The 27441-nt window shown below is 40.2% G+C and overlaps 1 protein-coding gene across 1 annotated transcript in view; it reads left to right on the top strand.

Moving 5' to 3' along the window:
• zbtb16a (zinc finger and BTB domain containing 16a) overlaps positions 1-27441 on the top strand; it is a 139443-nt gene that overhangs the window by 36088 nt on the left and 75914 nt on the right. Inside the window, exon 3 of the mRNA XM_084940835.1 lies at positions 17035-17132. Within this exon, the coding sequence (XP_084796961.1) occupies positions 17035-17132 (98 nt within the window). The remainder of the gene's footprint in view (positions 1-17034; positions 17133-27441) is intronic.

The following is a 27441-nucleotide window of genomic DNA, read 5'->3' as shown; positions in this document are numbered from 1 at the left end:
TTATTGTTTAAATCACCATCCTGCTCCCTGTCTTCCCCCACTACCACATCTGCACACAACCACACGCAGACACAAGGGTCTGGTGAGTCACAGCATTAGCAGTCATATCGATTTCTTCCTTTATGCTCTCTCTAACCTGTTGTAAAGAAAAGGTACACCCACACCCCTCTCTCTGCCAGCCAAACCACCAAACCACATCAGAGCCACTGCAGAAACCAGAAGTATAATAAATTGTCTAATAAATGTTTTTTTTTTTTTTTATTATCCGCGATTCCTTCAAAAGTACAGTGTAGAATCTCATTATGTAACAATTTCATTAAGCGAAAAAGCACTAACTCGGAGTGTTTTTATACATCCCACTCCTAATGTTTCACCATGTTGCACAAGCAGCCCCTGCTTATTGTAATGAATAACATGGTTTTGTTGTTCTGACAGCTCTTTCTGTAGTTACACATGTGTCACGTGTGGACAAGTTGGTACATTATCTGTCAGATACTACATTATCGGTTGACTGTAGTGTTGTGTGATGTTTTCCTAGCTGGGGTCAGGGAAAGTCTGCTCTCGAGTGAAGGGAGCGACCCCGGCCTGACACTCAGACGCTACTATTTCAGTGTTCTAGCCCTCCGGCCAAAAAGCTGTCAGCACATATTTTATCCTTTCGCTCATACAATATATTTCCTCTCTCTCCTTATTTTCTTGTTAGAGCTCTTGACTCGTGCTCCCGACTCTTTTCTGTGTACATAGGCTCAATGCAAGTGTTGATTAAAACCATGTGAGTTCAGAGTCCTTAAAGCCCCAATTTGTTAAGTCCTGTTATTAAAGTTGCCTTCCACAGTTTCTGTGCAGATTTTTTTTGTACTTGTGACAGTAATATGTATGTTGAGCTAGCAGTGCATTACTTTGCTCTCCTTTTTTTGTATACTTCAGTGTGGTTTAACTCTATTAATAACATCTGAACAGATGACAGTTTGTTTTCTTAGCTGTATTTTTCGTCAATGGCTCTTAAATTTTGAGCCTGCTGGCTTCAAAAGCTTCTAGCATGGGCTGTTTTGAAATCTAACAGTTTACCTGATGCATAGATGACACTTACTCTTTTGTGCTTTCTGGATTACTCAAATGTCATTAATTGAACTGCCACAGACAGCAAAAACTGCCCCAATACAACTTAATCGCTGGCAGCAAAAAAAAAAAAGGGGTGGGGTGGGGTGTGGGGTGTTAAAAGCTACCGATCACTTTGTTATGAGCTATATTTCACACTCGCAAACCAAACTCACACATGACCCTCCTCTGTGCAGGCAAAGGCACTGATTCAAGCTGACAGAAATTCCTGGCACAGACCGCCCACTCTATTCACTGGCTGCTGTTCAGCTGTCATACTCACTCGTCGAAGTTTTCTCCCCTTAATGGGGGTGCCGTGGAGAGATGAAGGTACTAATATAAGCAATATGTTTATCCATAGTTAACTGCACGTTATAGGTCAGATATGATGGGCCTGAGTGGAATTCTATGTCACAGCAGCGAAGAAGAGAAATCCGGTATAAATAAGAGCAGAACAAGCTCTGCTTACATAATATACACCAATGATTCCCAAAGTCAGGTTAAGGAACCTCCAGGGAACATCAGCGGGGCTTCCAGAAATAGGAGCAATTGTCATGCTTCATTATCTTTTTGCTTCCTTTGAGCTAGCTTAGTCTGTGGTAAGTCATATTTAATGCAGTTCGTTTCCCATAAGGATGAGGCGATTTCATTTTATTTATTTGACTAAATGAAAGTTAGGGGTAAAATCTGGATCCCAGATTTAGTAATGCATGCAAAAATTATATATATATATATATAAAGGCTAGGACTGTGTGATTTATGCTGTGATTTTCTTAACCGCTTGTCCAATTCATGGCCACGGGACGGCTTAAGCCAATCCCAGCAGTCACCAGGCAAGAAGCGGGGTACAACCCTGGATAATTAGATATAAATTTAAGATATAGCAGCCAGCATTTCCTCCTAAATGACATTTAGTGATAATCAAACATGGAGTTGATTAAACTAATCAGTAAAGGCTAATCGGTAAAGAGCAAATTACTGCAAAGGTCTAAATAAGCAGCTGTGTTATGTTGTTCGTCACATAGTTTATTGATGCATTGGGTGCAGTTTTTATAAATAGATGACTTTCTGTTGCCTACATTGTGTCTGTAACATGTTCAAGTTGGTGGAAGTACTGGGTGCCCATCAAAAAGGGAAAAAACACTCTGCTATTACAAGCACTCTGTCTGCAGGAAAAAAGCAGAGTATCACAGAGCCTAACCCCCCCCTCCACACACACACACACACACACACACACACACACACTGTCTGAGATGAGAGCGACTTGTTTACTGCAGCCCCGCAGAGCTCCGGCTGGGGCTGTTTGGGACGCCCGTGGGTGCTGTGCAACTCTTGGAAGGCGGACGTGCGGCGAATGACAGTGCAGATGGCCCAGCGCCACCACTGCCACCTGAACCTCCCCAAGCTGCCGCACGTACGCACATACTCTTAAGTTTCTAAGGTCCGGCACATCAAAACAACCTGCCTGCGCCCCTCTCGAGTATCAAAATAAGACCCTGCAATCTTATTTTTCTCCCAACCCTCTTTTTTTCTTCTTAAAAAAGCTTTTTTATTTCTTCTGTGTAAACCCACTATCTTTTTCCCAGAATGTCCTGCCTAACGTGGTATACAGTAAATCAATCCCCCAGGTATTGCATAATAGTTTGAGAGCGGTATCCAAATACCAAAATAATCACCTTGTCAACTGGTCTGCTCTGGCTCACGCTGGCTACAAATAATAAAATCACAAGGTCCCTTTCCTGTTTCCAGACAAACAAGAGTGTTTACACTGGGCAGCATTATGAAGTTGGAGCTCTGCTTTTGATGAAATAGGCTTTGTGACAGTGTGCCAGGATTTTCTGAGATAAGCAACATCTGCTCAGTGGTAGCAGTAATAATTCTGAAGCTATGCGAATGCACATCTGGAAATACAGTTTGTGTACTGCAACGTAGCGATTGTCTGATTTAGATTGTCAGGTCTGAATTCTACACATATTAAATTTACTGCTGTATTTTTTTATTTTATTTTTCTTACAATCCGCAGGTCGGTGTGTGTTCCTTCCTTCTAAATCTATTTGTAAAAGAATACAGAATTTTTTCACTCTTATATACTTGTTTTTGTTGGTACAAAAAAGTATGGGTGTAAATTTTTGTTAATTAGTGGAACAAGGCCAAAAGAAAAACACAAAGCCATTTTAAAAAACTGTTAAAATGGATTTTATTTGCCTTTTACACCCGTCACGCTGACCTGCAGAGACTATTGAATTGACCTAGGTGAAAGACTGATTTTAGATACAGTACATTGTCTTGTCAATCTTTCAATACGACATGATATGATCTTTCAATTTTATTTACTTCAATCCTGTCTTGTCTTGCTCTAAAGATTGTATTTTCTTTCCCAATTCCTTTCCATTTTCCTTTTCTTTCCTTTCCAAGTGGCCTTATTTTCCCTAAATAAAATGTTTCTTTAGCTCGTGAGCCGCCATAAGCCTCTCAAGTTTCTCCCTTTTTGTTTTAAACTGCCAAAGAAGAGACAAACCTTCTCTACAAGGTCAAAGTTTGATTCTGTGTCATATAATTTATTTCAACCCTTTCCCGCATTACATGCTCCTCGCTATCTGCATTTAACTGTTTTTTTTTTTCTTTCTTTCTTTTTTTGTGAGTGCTGTGCCATCACACAGGTTGTTGTTGTCGTTCTTGTTGCGAAATGCAGCTTTTATTGATGTAACAGGTGCTTAGCTCGACTGTGGCAGTCAAAATAACACATCTCCTCCTCTGTTTGGCTTTCAGAGTGGAAGCTAAAGTTAGACATCTTTGAGGTTTTTCTGCCACTTGATGGAAGGTGATGCCAATGCATAATGCATGAGGAGAGAGGGAAGACTTTGTCTGGCTGCTTTTTATAGACCACCAAAGCTCTGCTACTGCACACACACACACACACACACACACACATAAAGAGGCGCACACGCCTGAGCCAACCGTCTCACTCGATGCGCTCTAACCTCTCACACATCAAGAAAGCAGGAGCAGAGGAAAAACAGGATTCGAGCAAACTGGCAACATTGTCGAGAGTCACAAAAAAAAAAAAAAACTGAAAAGAAATAAGAAGAAACAAAAATGTTGACGTGCTATTTTCAGACGACAGGGTCTTTTGATGCGCAAACCCAAAGAGAAGCGAGGGGAAGAGGAGCAGCGGGGCTGGTGTTTGTCTCAGAGATGGGCTTTAACAGAAATACTTTATACATGTGATCTTACATGCTCTCCCTCGTCTTTGTTCCCACTGTTTCAACGCTTGAGTGAAAGTGTCTTTGGGTCTAGTTAAAATGAGAAAAATAAGGGGGGGAAAGGGGGTGTGAAATTATTTGCAGGCAAAGCCAAGCTCCTACTTCAGCTCGCAGACTTTGCAAACACCATTTGCTGCCCTCAAAAGTGTGAAGTTATTTTCTCCTTATCCCTCTAATCCTTATATAACCAGGCTGGTTGACTAAGAGCACACTGTCATTTATAGTAATGACCTGGGGAAGAAAACTGCAGAGAGTTGCACATATACACACACTCACACCTGTGTGCTGCCCAGTACCTACAGACAGTGACAGGTCACAGCCTCTGTACTTGGCTCCATTCATCTTCTGAATTATTTGGCAGAGTTTTTGGGTCAGTGTGCGCATTCAAAGAAAAAAGGCTGTGTGTTACTCGTGTCTCTCGGTTTTCTCTTAACTGAACAAATTTCGTTTATTGTCACTTTAGCCAACACGTTTTACGAGTTAGGTGGTTGATAACTAGCTAAACGCTCGCACATGTGCTCTTCCTGCAGCAGCGCACTTGCCTTGTGAACGGTTTTTTGTGTGTTTGTAGGCTGCTGCAAAGTTTGAATATAACATCCTGTGCATTTGAGGCGTCTTGTCACGTGTGCCTTTAACAGTCTTTGATCATTTTTTTTTTTCTGTCTCCACTGAAATTTCCTTCTCCCAGCCCGGGGATTTGAATTTCAACCTCCAGGTCATATTCTCTCTTCATTGTCACCCATTATTGAATAAAAGGGCTTCGTCGGAAGGGGTTGGGTGGGGGGCACTTTAAATTGAGTGGAACAGTAGAAAAGAGGTTGAAATGGTATTCTGAGTAACACTGAGGGTATTAGAGAGTGAATCCTACTTTCTGCGCTTTGGGGGAATCCAGGTATCTAACTAGGATTAGGTTGAACAGTGTCTTACTGCCCGGGAAGCACAATTAGAAGTTCCTTGTTATTGTCCTCTTACCTTAAAACCAAGGCTTTCTGAACTACGCGTGCTTAGCAGTCATGCCTGGGTGGTAATAATTAGTTTGCATTTAAGCTGATGCTTTAATTTTTTTTTGTTTTGTCTTTCTTTCTTTTTAACTTGTGCTCCCGTACAGCTGTTGAAACACACAAGCTGAGAAACAGCACTGCATGCTGCTGCTCTCGGTAGACTCTAGCAGGCTCTGCAACTGCATTTTGAAACTGATCTCACACGAAACGTCACTGCAGTAATTTCATTTTGGGGTCTGAGGGGTCATTCTTAGTGGTCGTAATGCAATTCACTGGTAAATTTTCAAAACGGTTAACTCATAATGTTTGAAATCACAAAATTAGTATATTTGAGCAAAAGAGGCAAAAATGTAAATTGTGTATCACACAGAACAGTTAGGGAAGTGGAAAACAAATGAGATTCCTCATTTAATGTACCTCTACACCTGTGCTCTGTCTGGCTTTTATAAAATAAGCACTAGAATCTTTCTACTAATAAATAATGGAAATGGTGACAGCATTTATTAAGGGGACTCACTGAGAGGCAGGATGAGTGTCTGTCACACTCTAAACAGTCATTAATTAAGGCTTCAATATCAAAAATATATATATATATTTATTTGAACTGAGAGTATTCTTTCACATCATTTAATTTAAAAAAGCATTTGCCTCACCCGCCAGTGCCGTCATATCCAAACTAAACCATGAGGAGCATTAAGGCAAAGGGCGCCTAATATATGTCTACATGACTGGAAGCCAGCAGTTCGACATCCTCCATGCCTCAAAGTGGTTCAAAGTCCTTTAGCATGTTTACATTAGTTTGCATCATTAGTATCAGCTTTAACGAGAACCTTATTACTGCCATTGTGTGAAATAATGCATGACTTTACTCAGAATGTCTGATTTTAATTGCACTATTTCACCTTGGCAGTAGCTTACTAAGGCCAGAATAGAGTGGGAGAGGTGTTTTTGAAAAAATACGCAACAGGTTTTATTGGAAGCTTGGTCATTACAGACAGAAAATGATGAGCATACAACCTTAAAGCAACGTCTGTCCCCACTAATAGCTTGTGTGGTACATAAATTAGTGCTGCAGGTTAGACCACTTCTTGTAGGCTAACTAAGACATGACTGATTGGACTTTAATAACACATATGGCTATCATTAATCTAACTCTTTAAAGCCAGCTGTAAAAAATCACACCCATAATGAAAAATGCACTGATCAGATTTGATGGATGTTAAGAAAAATGTCACATCTCACAACCAGGCAAAAGTTGACGAGACATTTACAGGTCACATACAGGCCGAGAAGTAGGCCGTGTGGTGAAGGGAATATCTTTACTGTTATTGTTTTTTCTTTTTACCCGACGATGTGGTATAGCATTTTTCTTTCGAGACGCCCTCAGGGCAAATTTGGGGGTGGTAGTGTCTGAGATATTATAAATAACACAATGAGGATGAAAGGCAGTGGCATTCTCCCTCCCCATCCTTCTGTCTCGCCTCTTTTCCTCTTGCCCTGCTGCTCATCTATGCTCAACACGAGTGCCTCGGCGTTCGCGTGTGTGGCTTGAATTTATATGAACGTCTCCCCTGCGGGGGGACAACGGGGGCCAAGTCATTGATATGTGCAGGAGGACTCAGGATAAACAGCCCACGCCGACCGATGTTACGCCAGCCTGCCTGATACATTTTGATTGAGCAAAGACAGAGGTGTGAGATGGGGATGGCAGGGCAATGGAACTGGGGAAGCTTAAAAGCAGGGATAAAATGATAGAGAGCTTTTTTCCTTTCTCTTTCTCTCTCTACCTGCTTCTCCAGACTGCAACAAAATGGATGTATGTAAATGTTAAAAACTGCACATTGCTCATGAACAGCTCACTAGACCAGATATGTGTTTGCCACTGTGCTTTGGAGGACAACAAACAAATGGATGAGGCGTTATATCCTATCATTGTTTTTTTCTGTTTTTTTTTTTTTTTAAACACGCGCTGTAATTTATCTGACTATCAAGTTCCTTTTATTTCCTCTCTGATGGTCCTTTTGTTTCACGGAACACCACTACCATGATTATACTCTTACATCTCCCAGCCATGTTTGTTTGCATGACATGGTCATCCCTTTAATGGACTGGAAATTCATGTTTAAAAAAGTCTCTTGTTCCTCCTCCTCTATCTCTCTCTGTCAGGGAACCAAAATAAGAGGTGGCGGCAGCACACTGCGCCACTTATGACTGCATTAGGATCAGCCACTAAAGTGTCACTGAATTGCCTCGTGCATCATTTTGGCTTTGTTCACCATGACAGAAACTTGTGTGTGTGTGGCAGTGGTCCTTGTCCACCCTGTGCTTTTATCCCCAAATGGATATAGCATTGGCTAGGCTTTTACGTCTGGAGTGCATTATCCCACTTATATCACGGATAATTTTTAAAGTCTTTTTATTGACCTGTGTTTGCAGTGTAATGCTTAATGATCTCTCTTTTAAATAAATGTCATGTTAATAGATAAAGCCACTGTCTTCTTTTTTTTCTGCAACCAAACAGTGGTGATAAATACAGAGAAACGCTGAACCGAACAGAAGAGCAACCACAAACGTAACGACTAAGAAAAAAACTTTGAACAAAAGGATGTAATATGAAAGCCTGTTAAGATGATTACGAGATACAGAATGATCAAATCTGTTTACGATAAAAGACGTAGGGGTGCATGTATGGTTATATCGTTGTTTATAATACGTATTTTGTTACAGTATCTATTAAAGCTATCTCTGTTATTGTTTTTAAGTGCCACTTGTCTTTCCTTGCAGTGTAATCTGATAGTAAGTGGTGCCGCTGAGATGTTTTTTCTGTTTCTTAGAGTCAGTGCGACCCATATGGGTTGCTCATATTTCTGCAACGGTTAAAATGATGTAAGATTTCCAAGCGGACAAACGGATGGAGAGGCTGGAATGCTGCGACCTGAAGGCTGAGAAGGATGTTTGTGAGATCTCCAAAAAGTTGATTCTGTTCATCTGGACGTAGCGTTTTGTGGGAGAAACGTTTTGTCACTCATCCAAGTGACTTCTTCAGTCTTTTTGGAGACTGAAGAAGAGTCACTTGAACAGAATCAACTTTTTGGAGATTTACTTCCCTGGATGATTGAGAATGCATCAAGATGTTTGTGAGATGTTTAGCCAGAATAATAAAATGGGTGGGCAGAGCCAGGTGGCATGAAGGTAGAATCATCTGTAGTGCTTAATGTGCAATATGCACAGGAGTCCAAAACTCAGTCCTATTTAATTTAGCTTGTGTAGTGTCATATGAGCGTTGTGTAGTTTTGTATTGAATGACTTTTGAGAGAATACGTCGTGTCCACTGATTGCTGTTGAAACTGGCAGGTCTTTTTCCCAGTCTTGAAGCTTTTGTGGAGGAATATATTCAGCTTTTAGTAGAAGTTTATATAATTTTGAGAATCATCTTTTCTAAGTGAATATGGGTTTGAGTTCAGTAATCGGTGGAGGTTGTTGAAGGGTTGGCTGAAATTTAGATTTTTCCTTTTAAACTGTTTTTTTCAGATTTGAATATTATAATAAGAAAAAAAAACCTGCTATTACCAATGTCACTGACTGTTTTAGTGTTTTCATACCCTAATGAATGTTCCAAGTGAGTGATTCTTGCTTTTTTCCAATGAGTGGAATATAAGGGGTCTATTTTTGGTTATGCCAAAATGGCGTAATTTTATTTATTTATTTATTTTTTTACATTGTGAGCCCGGCGGTTTGTTTTTCACTAAGCTATCATGGTTCTACATGGTTTTTAAAGCAGTTATTGTGTTTAATTGACTCATGCAAAAATGTTTGCATTTGAGATCATTTGCTAGGTATTTGTGTCTGAGAGCTAGGTCTCCACACTCTTTTGGTTTCTGTAAAGTAGATTCCTTAATTTTTTTACTTTCTTATGTTTCCAGTAAAATTTTGTTATAATGAGTAGAAGAGAATTATTTTTAAAATTATTTTAGTGAATATGGACAATTTTATTGCTGTTTTCCTTCCAAATAATGAGTTCTTCCAGTTATTGAGATCGTATTCTAAGATTTTGAGAACTGATGAATAGTTTAGAGGCAATCATCCTGACAGCTAGAAGGAAACACGTGGTTTATCCCTTCCTCACAGTGTGGTAGACATTTAGATTTGGCCTGATCCATTAATTTTATCATTATGGATATTAGGTTAAAAACTTGTGGAAGGGCCAGTGGAGAATTTAAATAAATATAATCTGCATATAAACTGATTTCATGATGAAAGTGCCCTGTTTGTGCGTGTTTTGTTGAATACCTGCTGTGAGGGGCTCAGTTAAAATAGCAAAGTGGACGACCTTGTCTTGTACCTCACTCTAACGTCTTCTTCGAGAGGTCCGGGTATTAGTTACAACTGGTGCAGAGTGTAAGCGGTAAAGAGGTTTGATCCAATGAATGAACCAGCGCCCAAGCCAAAATGTCCTTGGGATCGCAAAGAGGAAAGTCTTAACTTTATCAAAAGCTTTTTGTGCATTCGGTGATGCCGTTATGGTTTTGAAGTGGTCTCTGAGATTAACAGGCGGTGCGTGTTGGTGGTCTACGTTTAATAAAGCCTGTTTGGTCTGAGTGAGTTAATGAAGATATAACCGTCTCTAATCTATTGGCTGGTGTTTTACTGATTATTTTTAGGTCATAGTTGGTAAGACTTAATGGTCTGTAGCTGGAAGTGAGGTCTTTGTCGGTCATTGGTAATAGTGTAATAAGAGCCGTGTGTTTATGTGCGCGGGTGTGAGTCCTGATAATTTGATTCCTTTGACCATTATGTTGAATAAGGGAGAGATGAATTGCCAGAAGCGTTTAAAGAATTCCAGTGGATAGCCATCAAACCGAGAGATTTCTTGTTGGACAATGAAGAGATGGAATCTCTTAAGTCTTCTGAAGTTTGGGTTGGTTTGGTATGTCAGGCTGTGCTTTGGATAATTTTGAAAGTTCAGGAATGTCAAGGAAGTTGTGAATGTTGAGGATAATTGGTACTTTTTGCGAGTAATAGAGTCTCTCATAGTAATCATAGAACATCCTGTGATGAGGATGTTTTGCTTTGTTTTTCCTAATGTATTAGCAACAAATTTTCCATTTTTTTTCTGCTTGTCCCTTGATTGTCTTTGTTTCACAGAAACAGGGGGATGGGATTTGTTTTCTAATTCTTGTTGCTTTGTCAAATATGACATGATTTGCCACCTAAGAAATGTTGTTGCTATTTTAATTATGATGGTGATATTTCTGGAGAATGTATTTGGAAAAGAAGAGAAGTGCTGTTTTATGTTGCTAAGGTTATGGTAGCTTTTCAGATGTATGTGTATTTTGAATAGTATAGTAGGAAAAAAATGCTTCCAATCTACTAACCGATTTCTGTAGCAGAGAGCATTCGGTTTTATCTGACCCACTGATTCCCAAACTACAACCTGTAGACTCCTGTTAGGCTTTGAAGGTTCTACAAATGAGCAGGTTGTGTTTACAATAAATAAAAAGTACTATAAATACCTGATGACGTCAAAGTAACCTGCGTTTTAATCTGTTTTGTCTCTGCTTAACCCAGAGACAAATACTTTTCTTGCTCAATGTTTACCACAATTGTTTCCTCCGTATATTGGCAAACTTTGTCATTTTGGTGCCAGACATGCAGTTTACATTTGGTATTTTGAAGCATTTCCATTGAAAACAGCTGCCTGGTGTGGTTAAGTGGAGTTTACCACCTGGTATAATAAAACTGTGACGTCAAGCATGCATAACGCGAAGAGGATTGTAAAGTCAGACGATGATTGTCTGCAGGATTGTTAAGAGTGATTCTTTTTCACTGCTTTGATCCATTCTTACTTATGATGATATTGATTAGTGCTGCTTTAAGAATAAAGAGAACAGAAGGTGGAAAGGAATGAAAACACTTTACAAAAAGAATGGGTTCCATTTTGTTTGTGTTTTAAGCTAACACATGAGATAAATGGGATTCGCAACTCTATTTTTTTCCCTTAATCATCAACAAATGTCTCAGATGCCCACATGAGATCCCTCTGGTATTTAAGTCCGAGCTCTATTCATTGGCCTTCCTTTTTCCCAATTATCAGTTCTTTTTCTTCTGACCCTCAGAACTAATGAACAAACAGCCACAGACACACTGCACAGCCCTTCCTCAATTTACCACCTCCTATCAGTTGCCTCCCTTTATCTTTTAGTGCTTTCTTCTTTCCATCTTAACACCCCCATTTTTTTTCCTGCAAAGCTTTTATTTACAAACATCATTTTCGGGTGTTTTATGGCTCCCTTTAGGAATGGAGGATGGAAGAAAAAAAATGGAAAAATAAAAGATGAAAGGATGTACGAGGATCGAGAACAACACTTAAGGCTGCCGAGGGAGAAATAGATTTCAGACGAGCAATGATAAATAAGTGCAAGTCATCAAGCACGGTTCTGCTTCTCTCCTCTTCTTTTTTTTTTGTAGAATAGTTTGAATGTGGTGATATAAAATGGTTATCTGAGCTTGAGAGGATATCAGCACGAGTTTCAAGCAGAGTCATTTGATTTAACAGGGTTTGGCAGTAGTTCTGCTGCCTCTGTCAAAGCTCAATTGTATGAAATCTGGATGACCCAAAGCCATCAAAGAACCATGGAGTATAGTATTAGTATCTTGTGTGTATTAATAGTGTGTCACCTTATTTTGACTTTTAAAATCTGTTACAAGTAGATAGCAGGTGGAAAGCTTGGGTCTTTACAGCGCAAGTTATGATATATGGCGAGCCAAGGCTGGCGGCAAAATAGGAAAGGAGAGCTCAGAAACTACATAAGGCAAGCTGTTACGGCTCAATAACACAGGCCTGTAATCGACTCACGTTTCAAACATACACACATGAAGTGAAACAGCCCTTGGTTGGGCTGCTTTTTATGAGGAAGCACTCTGCACGAGGTGATTAGCATATGTTTTGTTGACATAAATTTAAAATTTATTGCCGTTGTCAAAAGTGACTGTTGGACAAAGTCGATTATTAACTGAGTAAATGGCCTGAGAGAGTTTTATGTGAACTTCCTTAATGGGTACAGTCAGTCTGTTTCAAATCACCCTCCCTCCCTGGACTGCCACCCACCACACACCCTCGTTTAGACACGCACACACCTCATCATCTATTTCAGTAGCACAACATGAAAGCAGACAGTTACGATGGGATTTGAGAAAGGGTGTGCACAGAGGGGGTCTATCTCAAGTAAATCACTAAGCTGAGACAATATTTTAGTATCCTTATGCATACCATTAAACCTTGTTAAAGCACTGAAGTGTGTGAAACAGAATTACTGAATAGCCATTATCAGCTCTACTTAAGCACACGGAGCATTTCAAGGCATATAAAGTATGCCTTAAGTACTAACTGTTTTCTAATGATGCATACTATTCTGCTGTACTGCACTGTCCCCAAAGAAGTAGGGTTCATAAATACTTGCTGTTATTAGACAAGCTAATCACAACATTCATCTTCATAAAGGTATTTTTTCACCCTGTCTCGTGTATATAAAGGGTAAACCTTTCTTTATGATCATCATCACGGGCGACCGTGGCTCAGGGGGTTGGGAAGCGTATCTGTAACCGGAAGGTCGCCGGTTTGATCCCCGGGCTCTCTGTCCTGGTCGTTGTGTCCTTGGGCAAGACACTTTACCCTACCGCCTACTGGTGTTGGCCAGAGGGGCCGATGGCGCAATATGGCAGCCTCGCTTCTGTCAGTCTGCCCCAGGGCAGCTGTGGCTACAACCGTAGTTTGCCTCCACCAGTGTGTGAATGCGAGAGTGAATGAATAGTGGCATTGTAAAGCGCTTTGGGTGCCTTGAAAAGCGCTATATAAATCCAATCCATTATTATTATTATTATAATCATGGTATCCAGTCAAGGTGGATAGACTGACTGAAACAACGTTACACATGGATTATACTCTGACACAGATAAAGACATCTGCCGACGACATGGATGAGTAGTCATTCCCGTTATACGTCTTTGAAATCCTCCCAAAGGGCGCATGCATTGAGGTGCGTTGTAGTCCCGTGTCCCCATGGACCAGTCCACCAAGTGACGAGAAAAAGCAGAGAGCCTTGCGCTCACTGATGACGGAATTTTTGCCACTAGGATCCAAGTGGACTCATAGATGAAGAAACTAACACACCAGTTAATGAGTCATGTGCTGGCTTAATTATGGCAGCTGTACAGATAAAGCTGCTTATACTGCATCGGGTTAGCTTGTGGAAGTCATCAGCAGTTTGAATTTTTACCGCTGCCAGAGCCCGAGGTGACCGTATTTGGATCAGAGAGTAGAACAATAAAGTTACATCCACGGTGGAAGCAATTCGTAGTGACGTGGCAAATAGAGAACATAGAAAGTGAATGACCTTCCATGACTTCAAGTAACTGTGGGCACTAACTGCTGGCAACAGGAAGTGGGTAGGACCTCAGGTGAACTTTTCTCAACTTCCAGGCAAGCAACTGAAGTGCCTACCAATGAGAGTGAAGAATACCAATTATTGACATATGACCTGGGAGTAAACATATTAGAGGTTTGACCTAGGCAACTGTAGCCTGGAATGTCCACAAGAAAACCTAGCCATCGGCTTGAAATAAGAGTATTTCACTGACCAAGACTGGAGCACAGATTCAGACCAGCAGCTAGCACAATCAACCAGATTAAGCTACACTGTGTCTTACATAACTGCAAATACACCAAAACATGGCCGAGAGGTCCGGTTCCGTGAGACTGTTTAGAGAACAAGAAGCAGACGGCTAGCAGACAGCTGTCAGCTACAGCTTCCTGTGTTGCCATTCACCTGTCAGTGTTCATGTCTCTACACTTAAGCCTTAATAAAGTGAGTTCTAAAAAAAAATCATCTAAAAAAATCATCCACCATGCAAACTGTTATGAAGAGAGAAATAGGACAAAATCATTTTTGGAGCCTGTAAATATTCTTTTATCTGCTGTCTAGTTGGGCCTTTAAACATTTCAGTTAGCCTCGTGGCCTGTAGAGAATCTGCAGTTTTTGCCAAAACAAATGCGTTTTTAAAAAGGCGGTCTTCTAAAATTCCCAACCCTTCCCTTTAACACACAGAATCACTTTAACAGGTGCTGTTGCCATTCTGTTGAACATCAAGTAATGTGCTTTTTCAGTAGGTAGTGCTAGCCATTGCAGTTAAAGTTAACACAGCCCCAGCTACAGACGTGCACACCACCCTTTGCTCATCAATGCTACATTTACGGTGAAAATACATGGCATTGGTTCCGCTTTGAGTGCCCTTAATAAGTCCATCCATACCGTTTCAGTGCTCTGTCTGGGGGGCACAATGGCCAGATTGAGGAGGGACACAAAAGGCCTTTGAAAGGCTTTGTCCTCTGTGTATGTTGTGGCTTATCACGTACGTGTGTTTTCTCCTTATCTGATTGAGAGCGTGTGAGTACATCGCATATGACTCTTACAGGAAAGAAAAACCCTTTTCCATAGCTTTTTTCAGTTTTTAAAATTGTAAATATTGTTTTTAATATTTCTAAAACAATAGGAATTAACGCTAGTCTTTGATGCCCTCGAGTAAAAGAAAAGGTAATTTTTAAGGGTTACTGTTTTGAAACCAGTCACAGAGGAGCTCTATTATAGAAGCGGAGAAAAAGAGTTGACAGTTTGTCCATTGGCAGTTGCCTCAATAGAACTGAATACAATGCAGCTCTACTGCACTTGAGCAATTTGGAGTTTGAGCAATTGCTTTAGAGTTTTTCAAATATTTGTGCAACAAAACAACATCCTGATGTAATTTTGATGCCATGTTGTCATGCCTGTTTGCCAAGTTTTTCAAATTAGATTAAGATGTTTGTTGTATGCTACTCTTATGATGTGCAGCCGCTAAATATAACATTGGTATCTGGAGCATTATTGCCCTTTAACGATATGTAACACTCTATGACACTTTGTTTCTCCTATTTTGTTGTTTTTAAGTGTCCTCTTCCCTTCTGGGGGCAGTTAGCATTTAGAGGACCTTTTAATTGCTGACTGCATGCCAAAGGGCTGTCATTCTGCCCTTGATTTCCAGGGTCTCTTCACAACTTCTAACCTCTCTTTAATTTCATACTTCTCTGGTTTTTACCCTACTCGTGTCAGGTTTGGAGGATATTTTGCAGCAATTAATTGTAAGTGAAGTCATACTAGACTTGATAGCTTAATAACTCCCAAAGCCATTGCCATAGCACACGCTATAATCTCTCGCTGTCTGTCCTGGTCTCAATCCTCGCTTTGTCTCTTCCTTTCCCTCTCGAGGCACAAAAGAGAGCTGTAAATCAATTTGCATTCGACATCTGACATCAATCAGTCATGTTTTGGGAAAGTGGCACCACCTCCTCCTCTGTAGCTTTGTTGAGGCGCTAAGATGGATGGCTGTCATCTCACCCAAGTTGAGCAGAACTCTCATCAAGGGCATTGTTTCCCCAAGAATGCACTTGGCTGATCACTTTTTGCCACCTGACTAGTCAGTGGAGAGCGTGAGCTGTATTTGATGTTGTCTTTTTTTGCCTGCTTGAAGCATACACTCACCTGAGTGTAGAATCATGTCTTTTTCCTGTGCACTTTTTTTTGGTATGTTTTTTTTTTTTTCTTTTCAGCTAAAGGCTTTTTCACAACCTGTCACTTTTTTTTCTCCCCCACAATCTAGTATTACCATCAAAAAAGTAATGCTTCATTTTTGGAGCTGTGTTGTGTGAAAGAGCAACAGTTGTAGAAGACTAAACGTGCCAAATCAGAAACAGCACAAACTTGACAATCATTACAATCATGGGTGTGTCTGTGGCTTTTGTGTACCTCTCTCAAGGCAAGGTATTTGAAGTTCTCAAGATGCTTAAGGCACTGTGGCAGTTGTTTGGCAATTCGTGTCACTTTAATTGCTTTAGAGCACTTTCAGATATCTCTCAAGAATAATATGCTTTGTACTGAGCCGTGGGGTCTTTGAGGATTTGAGGAACAGAGAGAGCCGTAAGACTAGACTTTTCTGTTGTCAGATGTTATTTACTTAGCTAACCTTCAAGGCCTTTACTTCATAATCAAATATTGACCCTTAGTCTTGTCTGACCTTGTGTGCTTAAACTACGTTACAGCTTAATGACTGTTCATTTGGAAATAGACAATTTATTGCAAATCTGATTTGGCTTCAAGCTACGCAACAGCTCATAGCTCTGAGAGCAGTCGTCAAAAACTGTTCCATAAATGGTTCGTAACAGTAAGTAGAGGTTTTGTGTGTTTCTGTTTCACTATTTATTTTAGTCTATTTCACTTTACAGCATCGTATCCCTCTGCAGCGCTCTAGATGTAGGTAGCTGATAATGCCGCCTCTGCTTGAATAGCACCTTGTGATTTACAGCGGCAAGTCATGGTCTACTGGTCCCTGCAGAAGAATATGTGTGGTAGATGGATGACTTGTTACACTCATGGTTACTGTTATGTGCTGATGTTAAGACTGATGGAGTGTGACATATTCTCTCAAAATGCACAAGGCCAAACTTTCTCTGTTCTGGAAGTCTTTAGTTATGAGCTGTAAAAAGCCGCTTTGTTAGAGACACAAACGTCTATCGGTGGTACATTAAGCGCTGGCTGGTCTCACTGAAAGATAGTAAAATATTTCTTTTTGCTCTTTGTCAACAGAAAGATGCACAGTGGAATGAAGACCTACAGCTGTGAGCTGTGTGGGAAGAGCTTCCTGGACAGCCTCCGTCTACGAATGCATTTGCTGTCTCATTCAGGTAAGGAAATCAAACTAACCCCAAAACCACAACCCCTCGCTGTGATCACTGTTGAGCTAGCAGTAACAGTCTTTAAAGAAAAGAGCATTCATTGCTGCCACTCTGTACAGAAAAGCGCTACTGGCAGATTTTACTGCTGTCCGAAAATTCAAACTATGACTCCAAATTAAGTGAAAAGTAGTCATTTGGAACCCCACTGATAACCCACGGAGCCTGGACCTGAAATGTCTCATATGTTTGGATCCATGCATTGAAAATTATACATTTTTAATATATCTGGTGATGCCTTTCATAGAAACCAGAGTATTCTTTAATTCATTGAAATATATTTTGCATAATGAATGTAATTATGTAATATGTGTGTTAAAAAAGTAGTTGACTTGGCAATACAATGGTGTTAAGATGAGGAGTCAAAATCTCTGTCAAATAAATTTTGGATAAGCTGCTCAAGTGGCAAACTTATTTAGTCATTGTGACCGAGTAAGGTAGCTAAATGTTGGTAAAGTGCATCACCTGCTGATGAAGCATGCCATGTTAATTCATGTGAAGTATTTCCAGGTTAAAAGCTCTGAAATGAGTTGGGGTTTTTAAGTACGCACAGAAAGTGCAACTTGTCAGTCACCTTGGCACTTACTGCTACAAACAAAACAAGACAATGATCATTTTCACCATTTTCGGTGCATCAAAAGCTGCAAAGTAATAGAACAAGAATGAGCAGGCACAGCGAGCCGTTAGATAAGGAGCTGCAGGCGACAGGCTGTACTCCACCAACTTCTCAACGAGGTAACCAACTCCTCTGACTGTGCCCTGCTGTTTGCAGACTCGTGCCATGTGCAGCATTAAATCAGATCTCAGTTGCTCACAGGGTGATAGAAAAAGGCCAATTAGTGTCTCACTTCTTTATTAAAATGACAGTAGTTTGTTTTGCTGCTCCATAATATTTTGACCTGAGGTATTTGCATTCGCTACAGACGTCACCAAATCAGTAGTAAAAAATACCAGAGCAATACTGTAAGAAAGGTTAGAGGACAAATATTTAGGAACCACAAGCTTGACATGTGACTAAATGTAGTTAGTTTGGCTTCCCCCCCCCCCCCCCCCCCCCTCTCTCTGTGTTTACTTCCTTTATTATGTATTTCTCCCAGTGACACCACCTCACTGTCATATATAGTAGTTAGAGCCTTGGAGTTAACTCATAAAACTGTTTTATGTTCCTGGAAGTAGGTGGTGTTGTAGTTATTATAGTTACTGATAGTTAATTAGGACTAATAGAATCCAAATACACTGTAACAGGCTTTCAGCATGATCAGTGATACAAAAATACATATGACCTAATGGGCTAAACATGCATTTTAGCTTTAAACTTCATACTCTTAAGTTGTCATAATCATGCTAGCATCTGTTAACAGATACAAAGACTGATTTGTCACTATAGACCATAAATGCACTGTGCAGAATATATTTGTTGCAAGCTGATTTTTATATTTAAGTATTTACAATAGACTCCAGTACTGAAGTTGCTGCTGCCTGAAATTGGAATAGAGGGAAAAGTTGACTTACATTTGCTTTGTCCTACTATAAATATTCTATATTGAACATGTGAATGTGGAGCATAACCTAGTTGCAGTGATTTGTGGATTAAATGACTCTTCAAGCTGAGCAGCTCTGGGAAACTTAACCCAAGAGGTGCCTGCACATCATCATCCTGTCATCCTACACCTCTGTGACATTAGAGGTCTGAAAGGTAGTACAAGTCAGAACAGTGGACACATTGATTGGTGGAGTCTGACACTATTACACCCACCCACTTGCACACATACACACACACCCACACCCTAGCAGTCTGGGTGCTCTGAGCCTACTGCTTTAATGGAATGAACCGTCTTTTATAGGCAGCAAAGAGTTCCCCACTGCTAAGGCCCTAAGTGCAGATGGTTTATTGAGACACTGTAAAAGCCATGGAACCTCATGAGGCAACACCTCCTGCACACATACACAAAACCCCAAATTTGTGTTAATGTTGGCCCAAGGATGGAGCCATTTGTCCAGAACTCTGTTTATAATGGGACACGCTGAATTTTCTACTTAGCGCCACCTTTATCACTAACAACCACGCTGACAGAAATGGAGAAAAAGAGTGAGAGATAGATGTGTGTTTGAGATTTTATGATCATAATTACTTCCTGAATAAAGCAGGGCCTCTTGTTTAAAAAGGAATCTTTTTCTTAATTAGAAGAAAGTAGCAGAGTATAAATAAAGTCTTCTAGCGGGTTCTTTTATAGACGCTGAAGTAATATTTGAATAGATTTCCAACAGAAAGCAGTTTTATCAACAGGTTAATAAAAACTCACAATTTGTACCCATTATCATGAGGTGAAAACTCTGCTGATAGGAGATCAAATGGAAAAAAAGAGCGAGAGAGATGACTGAAAACTCTAGGAAGAACCACATACTCCACCTTGAAAATGGCAACTGAGCGGAAGATATGGGCAGTGTATTTTTAGCAACTGTGGCAGCAAGTGCACAAACTTTTTTTCTTCTTCTTTCTTTCTTTTTTTTCCTCTTTCCATGCGAGGCAGCCTTGACGCACGACATCAACCTGTACTGTTACACACATCAGTGTTGATTCATAGCCGCTTTGGTCTGGCGTAAAAGGCAAGACGAGCGCTTCTGTCGAGACGGGCGACGGTTAGGGAAGAGACAGCGCTGAGGCAAAGCTTCTTTGATAGTTTTTGTTGTCTTTTTTTATTTTTTGCACTTTTTCAGGGTTTTTTTCTCCTACACCTCCGCCTCCACCGTTTGACTTTCAAGGCTTTTTCTCGGTCTGACACCACGTCTGGATTTTTTTTTTTTTTGGTCGTGTTTCTCTGTAATGATGACACTTTACAAAGTCCCAAAACCCTTAACCTCAGCCCCTCCACCCTTCCTCCTCTTCCTCCACCGCTGCCGCCATCATCCTTCAGTTCGCTTCATAAAAGGCAGAATATCAGGGAGATGAAGCAAGAGAGTGGAGAGGCTTTTTGGGATGCACAGCGTGTCGTGGATGTGGAGCATTTCAGACATTGCTGCTGCTGCTGCCTCCTCCCTCCCCTCTGCTTTCCACTCTGTCTCTCACTCTCTGCCTGTCTGTCTGCCCGTCTGTCTGTCTCTCTGTGCTTGTTGTACAGAGGACTTGGCAGCTCGCCAGTCTGGGCTGCCTGCCACCACTGAGGGTACAGTATGTACAGTCTACCTTGTGCCAGCTATTTATTTTTTTCTTCTTGTCTTGTTCTGTCTCAGTCCGTTCCACGTTGTTGTTTTCTTTTCTTTTTTTCCTTTTTTCTAATCTCGGCCTGACGTTTACTGTTTGACAGCCTTTGCTGAGCCAAGGCCTGCAGATGGAGGTTTGAACAGGGTGGGGAACTCTGACTCAGCCACTTTTGGGTGCATTTAAAGGACCATAATGTTATTGTTCATGAAATTGTAGCAGCACCTTTTATAGTATCAATGCCTCAACTTAAAAGTACTGCTGAACTTTTGCAGTAAATTAGTTCATCAATAGACCATCAATGTATTAAATCTGTCATCTCATATGCTGCCCCCAGTCCCCCCCATTGAGCCAGAGATTCTTGGACTCAGTCTCAGTGGTCTCTTAAAAAACCAAATACCAAACAAAGGTTTACTTATTTAACCTACATTTACTCACATGCATCCAAATCTACTGTGTCCCATTAACGAAAAAGCAGATTCATCACTTCATTCATCAGCTGCCCATTTCTGGTTTCAGTGATTGTTCCACTTTTAAGATTAAAATTTTTTATTTTTTATTTTTAATACATTCAGTTTACTTTTTTTTCATTGATAACTGGTTGATTTTACTACACAGTTAAAGTAATTAGCTTTTACATTTGATTTATGTATTTCTTATAAATTATGTTACATTAAAAAAAAAGTATCAGCATCAGTAGTAGTGGAGAAAATGCAATACAGTGATGCACAGCAGTTTCTTTAAACAGGTAAGCCCATTACCCAACTTTATAGCTTAAGAGACTTAATCTTCACTTTATGTTATGTGTACATAGTAGAGAGCTCCTGGATTAGCCGGCCGAGTATGTGTATGAGAGAGAGGGGAAGAAAGACTTGATGCACATCGTAAAAAAAAATCCATCTTTATTTAACCAGTAGCTGTCTGTGAAGTGTTTTGCTAAAGGGCACAATGTGAAGATGTATGAATGGAGAGATGATATCAGTTATGTTTCTTGCTAGTAAGAGAATCAGGAAAACCACGCTGCATGTTTACTTCTTGTAAGTGCCTGTTACCACTGTCTGTTTCCTTTAAATCAATGTTTATCCATGATTACGATACAGTATGTAGTCTTTTTGTTAACAGAAAATGGAGGTCTTTCAGGTTAAATTTGTTTTCATCATTTCTCAACTTGAATCTATTATGGTACTTCATGGAAGAGAACTACATAGCGTACACTATGTATTTACTAGTTATCTTCCAACAGAGCAGTGTCTCCAATCAAACACAGTATGTTGTGCACTTATTGGAAATGGGATAATTGCATTTGGCTGTGATTGACACGCCAGCTGCTGCTTTATATAAATATTTACAACTTGTCCAGCCTCCGACTACACATTTTAAAGGCTTCTGTGTTAAAGATGACAATTTAATACTAACAAACATCAAACAGTAGCGCCACACATTGCCTGAAAAAAACATGTATCCCTGTTAGCTAGCTATCTGGAATTAGTATCTTCCCCTATGTAGCCAAAATAAAAACAATTGAGTGGTGTTTTTGACACCACTCACTTGTTTTTGACTGTTATGAGTTATGACTGTTATGAGTACACCATCTGGACACAGCATTTATTTACTGAAAATAGCAAGTGTAATGGAACTATAGAGTTTGAGTCATGGCTAACATTTCTAGTGTTTCTTCATGTTAGCTCATTAGATGTACAGGCAGAACTTGATTTCCCAGTGGAGTTTAGTTGAGTCAGTTATTTTAGTTGTTTACCAGTTGCTGTGGTGAATCCAGTTTGAGCAACCACTTAAATGTCTCCATTCACTAATTATAAAGACGGGGGAAATAATTTTTTTTTTTTACATAACTGAAAGTGGCACGAATTCAGGAAAGTCCTCTATCTTCTTCAAAAAGTGATATGCTGAGAAGTTTGGTGATTATTTTTTTTTATAAAAATCATTAGAACATTCAAAAATAATCTTACTAAAATAAATATTGTTTTAGTTCTTATAACTGGAACAGATGTTTATTACTTAAACAGTGGAAACTTTTGAAACCTAAGCACAAAATGATGACATTAAAAACACTTGACAGTATTTTGTTTTAGTGTGAATTCAATAGCTCAATATGCACTTAGTTTCTGACATGCTGTCAAAAACTTTGTGGAGATAAACCAGCACAGTATTTGGTGTTTGCCCTTTGTGCAAGATTGTAAGAGTTCTTGCAGTACTACAAAATAACGAGCACGAAATAATGAACTTTTTATATGGAACAAACTAGTTCTGATACAGCTGGTGTTTACCCATCACGCTCTCGAGCTTAATTACAGTTTACCCACAAACACATATTATCTCAGAGCATCCGCATTATTGATGGAAACATAACTTTACATGATAATCTCTTGGCATTTTGGGGTCATGTGTTCTCATTGTGTGGTGTTTCACACTGGCCTCATCAGTTTGGTATGCTTGTGTTTGGCTTGTGCATTAGTCAGCCTGTACAGCCAGTACAGTGTTATTTCCCGTGTGAGGTTTACTGTTTAGAGATGTGTTTCTAACCAGCCTGAAGGGAATTTATCTTTTGTTGGTTGATCTTTTAGGGTTGCGTGCAGAAAAACAAAACCAGTGTGTTGTGTTTATCACATAAAGCCAATGTGTGGAGAAATTGACGATATCACATGATGAAGCTGCCCAAGTGGTAATGGAATGATGTTGCATGAAACTGGAAAAAGTCTATATTTACTGCATTATTCAGATGCTTGACTGCTTTTTTTTGTTTAAACAGAAGTAATAGATGAAAGAATAACCATGTAAATGTCTGTTTTAAATACCTTGCTCTGCAGCTCATTGGATTAGGACAGTACGCATTAACATTGCAGAAAAATCTGGCAGAGTTATTCAAAACACTAGTTTTCCTGTTGTGCTTGACCAGCTGTTTAAGTTGGCTCCCTTAAATTGAAAGCTTTGTTCCAAGCCGATCCCAATCTGAGTGTAGGAGTAAGATGCCCACGTAAATGTCTAGAACATTTAGGTGAGGAAAAATGCGAAGAATTTGGATATGAATGTGGCGAGGCGGGAGGGCTGCTTTCCCATTGCTCTTTGTCTGTGTTTCTATCTCCGTGGCGTTTGGTTGTTTGGCAGTCAACTGGTCGGCTGTTTTGGCTTTGTGCCGGTTCTTCCCTCAGAGTGATGACGACATATTTGTGCCGGCAGGTCTGGATGTTCTGCCAGCATTCCAGCATTTATGATCGCTCGCAGATGTGAGTCCAGGAACACACTGTACTGTACCCAAACCCAGAAATTAATGAAACTTGACTGCCTTCCAGGCCAAAAATTCCTAAATGTGTATGTGTCTGACTGTGTGTGTATGCATGAGTGAGAAGAGAGACAGGAGACACAAGGGAGGGAGGGGTGGCAGGGGGGGAAGTGCTATTAAAAGCAAGTAGCAGGAAAAGAAGTAGTTCAGGAAAAAAACAAAAGTATGACCCAAAGTGTCGAGCTTTTTGCATGTACATTTTTCTTTTATCACAGCTGATGTTCTGTCCTTCATGCACACACACAAATGCATGCACACACACATTGTTTTCTCGGGTGGGTTAACACAAGATGACAGACAAAGCAAACAGCAGTAGCTTATTCTGTAGTGCCATAACATTACTCCTGTGCAACTTAAAACTTCCCCTGCAATTCTTGCAATACTTCCCCCGACCTGTTGATTTACTGTTCCGAGCACGACTGGGATTATGCAGCTGGAGAAATCTCAGCTGGGTTATATTACATGAGAGGGCACATGGGGGACAGGCAGAAGGTGACACAGCACAGGGGTCTACTTGGAATACTATAGCATCAGGCGCTGCTGTCAGTATTTTTATTTCCCTTCCAGGGGCAGGGGAGGGGACTATGAGAAAGGAGAACTTGTTAGACCACTGTCACGAGCAAATGTGGCTTCATTAAAAACGTGTTGGTCTGTGCAGCTGCGATCCTTAGTGAGAACTTGGTGTACCTGTGCTCTGGGCTTCTTGGAAAGGCAGTGGTTTAAAGAAATAAATCATAAAAATAGCCTGGCTGAACAGAGTAAGAGATGATCCTTTCTGACAACATGGCCAGTTGGCAGCTCTGTGTCTGGAACCTCCCTTAAAGTCAATAGCCAGTGCCTTAAATGTCATTTTAGTCAGCGTGGCTTTACCTGACACCTGTAGCTGTCTTCCTGGAAGCAATTGACAGGGTATTACCCGTATCGCTTACTTCCATGAGTGTCTCACTGTCTAATAATATGTTTTGTATTACGATATGTTTTCCAACAGAGCTGAAAATTATATCGCAAAGCAATATAATTAATGCTCTGGTATAAACATAGGTGGTTTGTAGGCACGTGGAGCATTTTTGCATCAGACTTGATGATATGAAATTCTGTCCTCATGTTTATCCTCTAGTTAGTTTTTTTTGTTGTTGTTTTTTGCATAGAATAACTTGTGTTGTTTGTTCAGTCCAAACCTTTTACGCTGCTATTTCAACTTGAGATATTTAGACTTGCAAAATATTTTTTCAGTTTTTCTATTTTACTCTTCACTCATTCAAAAAAAAAAAAAAAAAAACGTCCCACAGAAAAAATAGCTCTCTTCCAATTTTGTCATTCTGGCAGAACTGTATAGCAGAACTGTAAAAACAGATTTGCAACTGGAAAAGGCTGCCAGTCTTCTTTTGACAGTTGTTTTTTCTGCCAAAGAAGTCTCAATAGTAATTTGTCTAACAAGTTAAATATTAATATCTTTTCAAACTGCCTATCATTTTACAGTTATATACAGTGATGCAAATGTTTGAAAAACTCATAACTGTAAGTAAAGCAAGAAGATGGTTTTGAGTCAGTTACGCGCAGTTGTTGAAATTACAATACTCGCTTAAGGTAAGGTGGTACTGTGCAGATTTGTTTTCATGTGTCCTCACAAATAACCACCAGTGAAGAAGCAGTTGCAGCGTATTAGCCCGTAATATAATGATTATGTTACTTCAGAGAGCTCTGGTATAGGTTACTCCTAAAGCCCGTCATTCAAAAAAGTTGGACAAAAAGTTAAAAGTTGACTTTTCAGCCCTCTCTATTTTCAGACAGGAAGAAAAAACATGAGGACTTGATCTTATTCCTTTTATTACAGGGATATTGCAGCTTTAAATCCTTTTGGTTGCTAAGTAGCGAGTGCCCCTGTGCTCCCTTAATGGGCCTGATTTGGTATTCCGCTCTGATGCCAAGTCTTATTTTTGTATGCGAGACAAAGTGTTTTGATGGTAAGTGATTGCTGAAATGTCTGTGTCTACCAAAGGCTGTTTTTTTCTTTTCTTTTTTTTTTGGTTGAGAGTGAGAGTTTTATGGCCTCTCACAGTACAGTACACTGTGTGCCTTCTGCTCAAAACAAGAACACAGTCGATTGAATTTTGGATTCGCTTCATCATCCCTCCCTCCTCCCAGCAGCTTTGTTGTCAGCGAGCAGCATGTGTGTATGTGTCTAAGAGAGAGATGTGAGTGCTCTGTCTATGTGTGTGTGTGTGTGTGTGTGTGTGTGTGTGGTAAAAGTCAATTATTGCAAAAGGCTGCCAATTAATTTGCTCTCCTGGAAATTCAAATGATACTGTAGAATGCACATAAACACACAGGCAAATCAAGCACGCGCGCACACTCACATGCACACAAACATGTGCTGAGCGACACATACATGCATGTGAGCACACACACGCACAGTGCTCACCATTAAGTCAAAAGGAGGGAGAAGATACAGAGGCTGCAGACATTTGTTTGCTCCAGAGTGTGATGTTAAATTAGGTCGTCTGTGTGTGTGTGTGTATGTGTGTTTGGTGAGCTCTTACTGGCTGAATAGTGAGCATTGCTCAAGGGGGCTAAAGCAGGATCAGGTGGAATTTCTCAGTCTAGTTTCCAGGTATTCTGAGAGTGTCTTTTTTTAGGCAAAGGGTCCTTCAGACTGTCTTGGGGCATTTGGATGACAGAGTGGCGGAGCTGATTGAATCCTCAGTGGTACTTGTCTGGACACAATAAGTCTTCACTTTAAGCTTCTTGCCTAACATTATCATCATCGTCATCATCATAAAAAATGCAGTAATACATATATATATATATATACTCTTAAAATCCCCAGTAATGCAAAATGTAGTCCACTGGGATTAAAAAAAAAGAATAAAATGTGTAGAGAAGTAGTAAAACTCCTCTTTGAAAAACCAGATTCTTTTACTCTGTGATTTGAATTTGGTCCTACAAATGTTACATACCACACTACGAACAGTGCATAACGAGAAATGCAGTGGCAATAGCTTCCTGTCGGGTAGAATCAAAACAAAAGGATGACCAAGTGAAACCAAAATTGACCAAGAAAAGCTTTCAGTTATGTAAAAACTTAAAAGTGTGTTTTTGAGAGTGTGTATATGTGGCACTGGCAAGGTCCAGTTGTGCGCTTCTGAATAGCAATTAGTGGTATTTGCCACATTTGGACGAGGTTCTGCTATGTGTGTCTGGCCTGCACATGTTGATATAAACCCAGTTAGATTTTTATTTTCGTTTTTATCTTTGTCTTTGATATGTAATTATTCTTGGCCAAATTATTCACAAGGATCGTTAAGTTCCTGACTTCTTGCACGTTGTATCGTGGTAGGCCTGTATGTATGCAATGGTCATTTGAGATGTGTGTGAGTGAAAGCGAAGGGACTCTTAAAGGATTCCCAAATGCATTACAAACACCCCACTCCCACAAGAAAAGAGGGGGGGGGGAAAAGCAGAGGCAGTGATGAGAGGTTGGTTGTACGAGGGGTGGGGGGGAGATAAGGTTGTGAGAGCAGGAGGCTAAATTTAAATCGTAATTGGCCGACTTCCACAAGCTTGTGGGCATTTTAATGAGTCATAATAACTTCATTTAAAACCAGCTGAGCAGAAAATAGATTGGAGAGGAGCCTGTGGCTAGTATGGATTTGTGTTGCTTTGTGCGAGTGTGTGCGCAGGCATGGGTGTATCGAGCACGACTGTAAAACCTACAAACATGCACGTACACACGCTTGTGCACACAGACACAGAGACACACACAC

The sequence above is a fragment of the Perissodus microlepis genome, chromosome 10, assembly GCF_051167445.1.
Source record: "Perissodus microlepis isolate ML-2025 ecotype Zambia chromosome 10, ASM5116744v1, whole genome shotgun sequence".
Lineage (NCBI taxonomy): Eukaryota > Metazoa > Chordata > Actinopteri > Cichliformes > Cichlidae > Perissodus > Perissodus microlepis.
The sequence above is the reverse complement of the archived record's forward strand: the minus strand, read 5'-3'. Positions and strand labels throughout refer to the sequence as shown.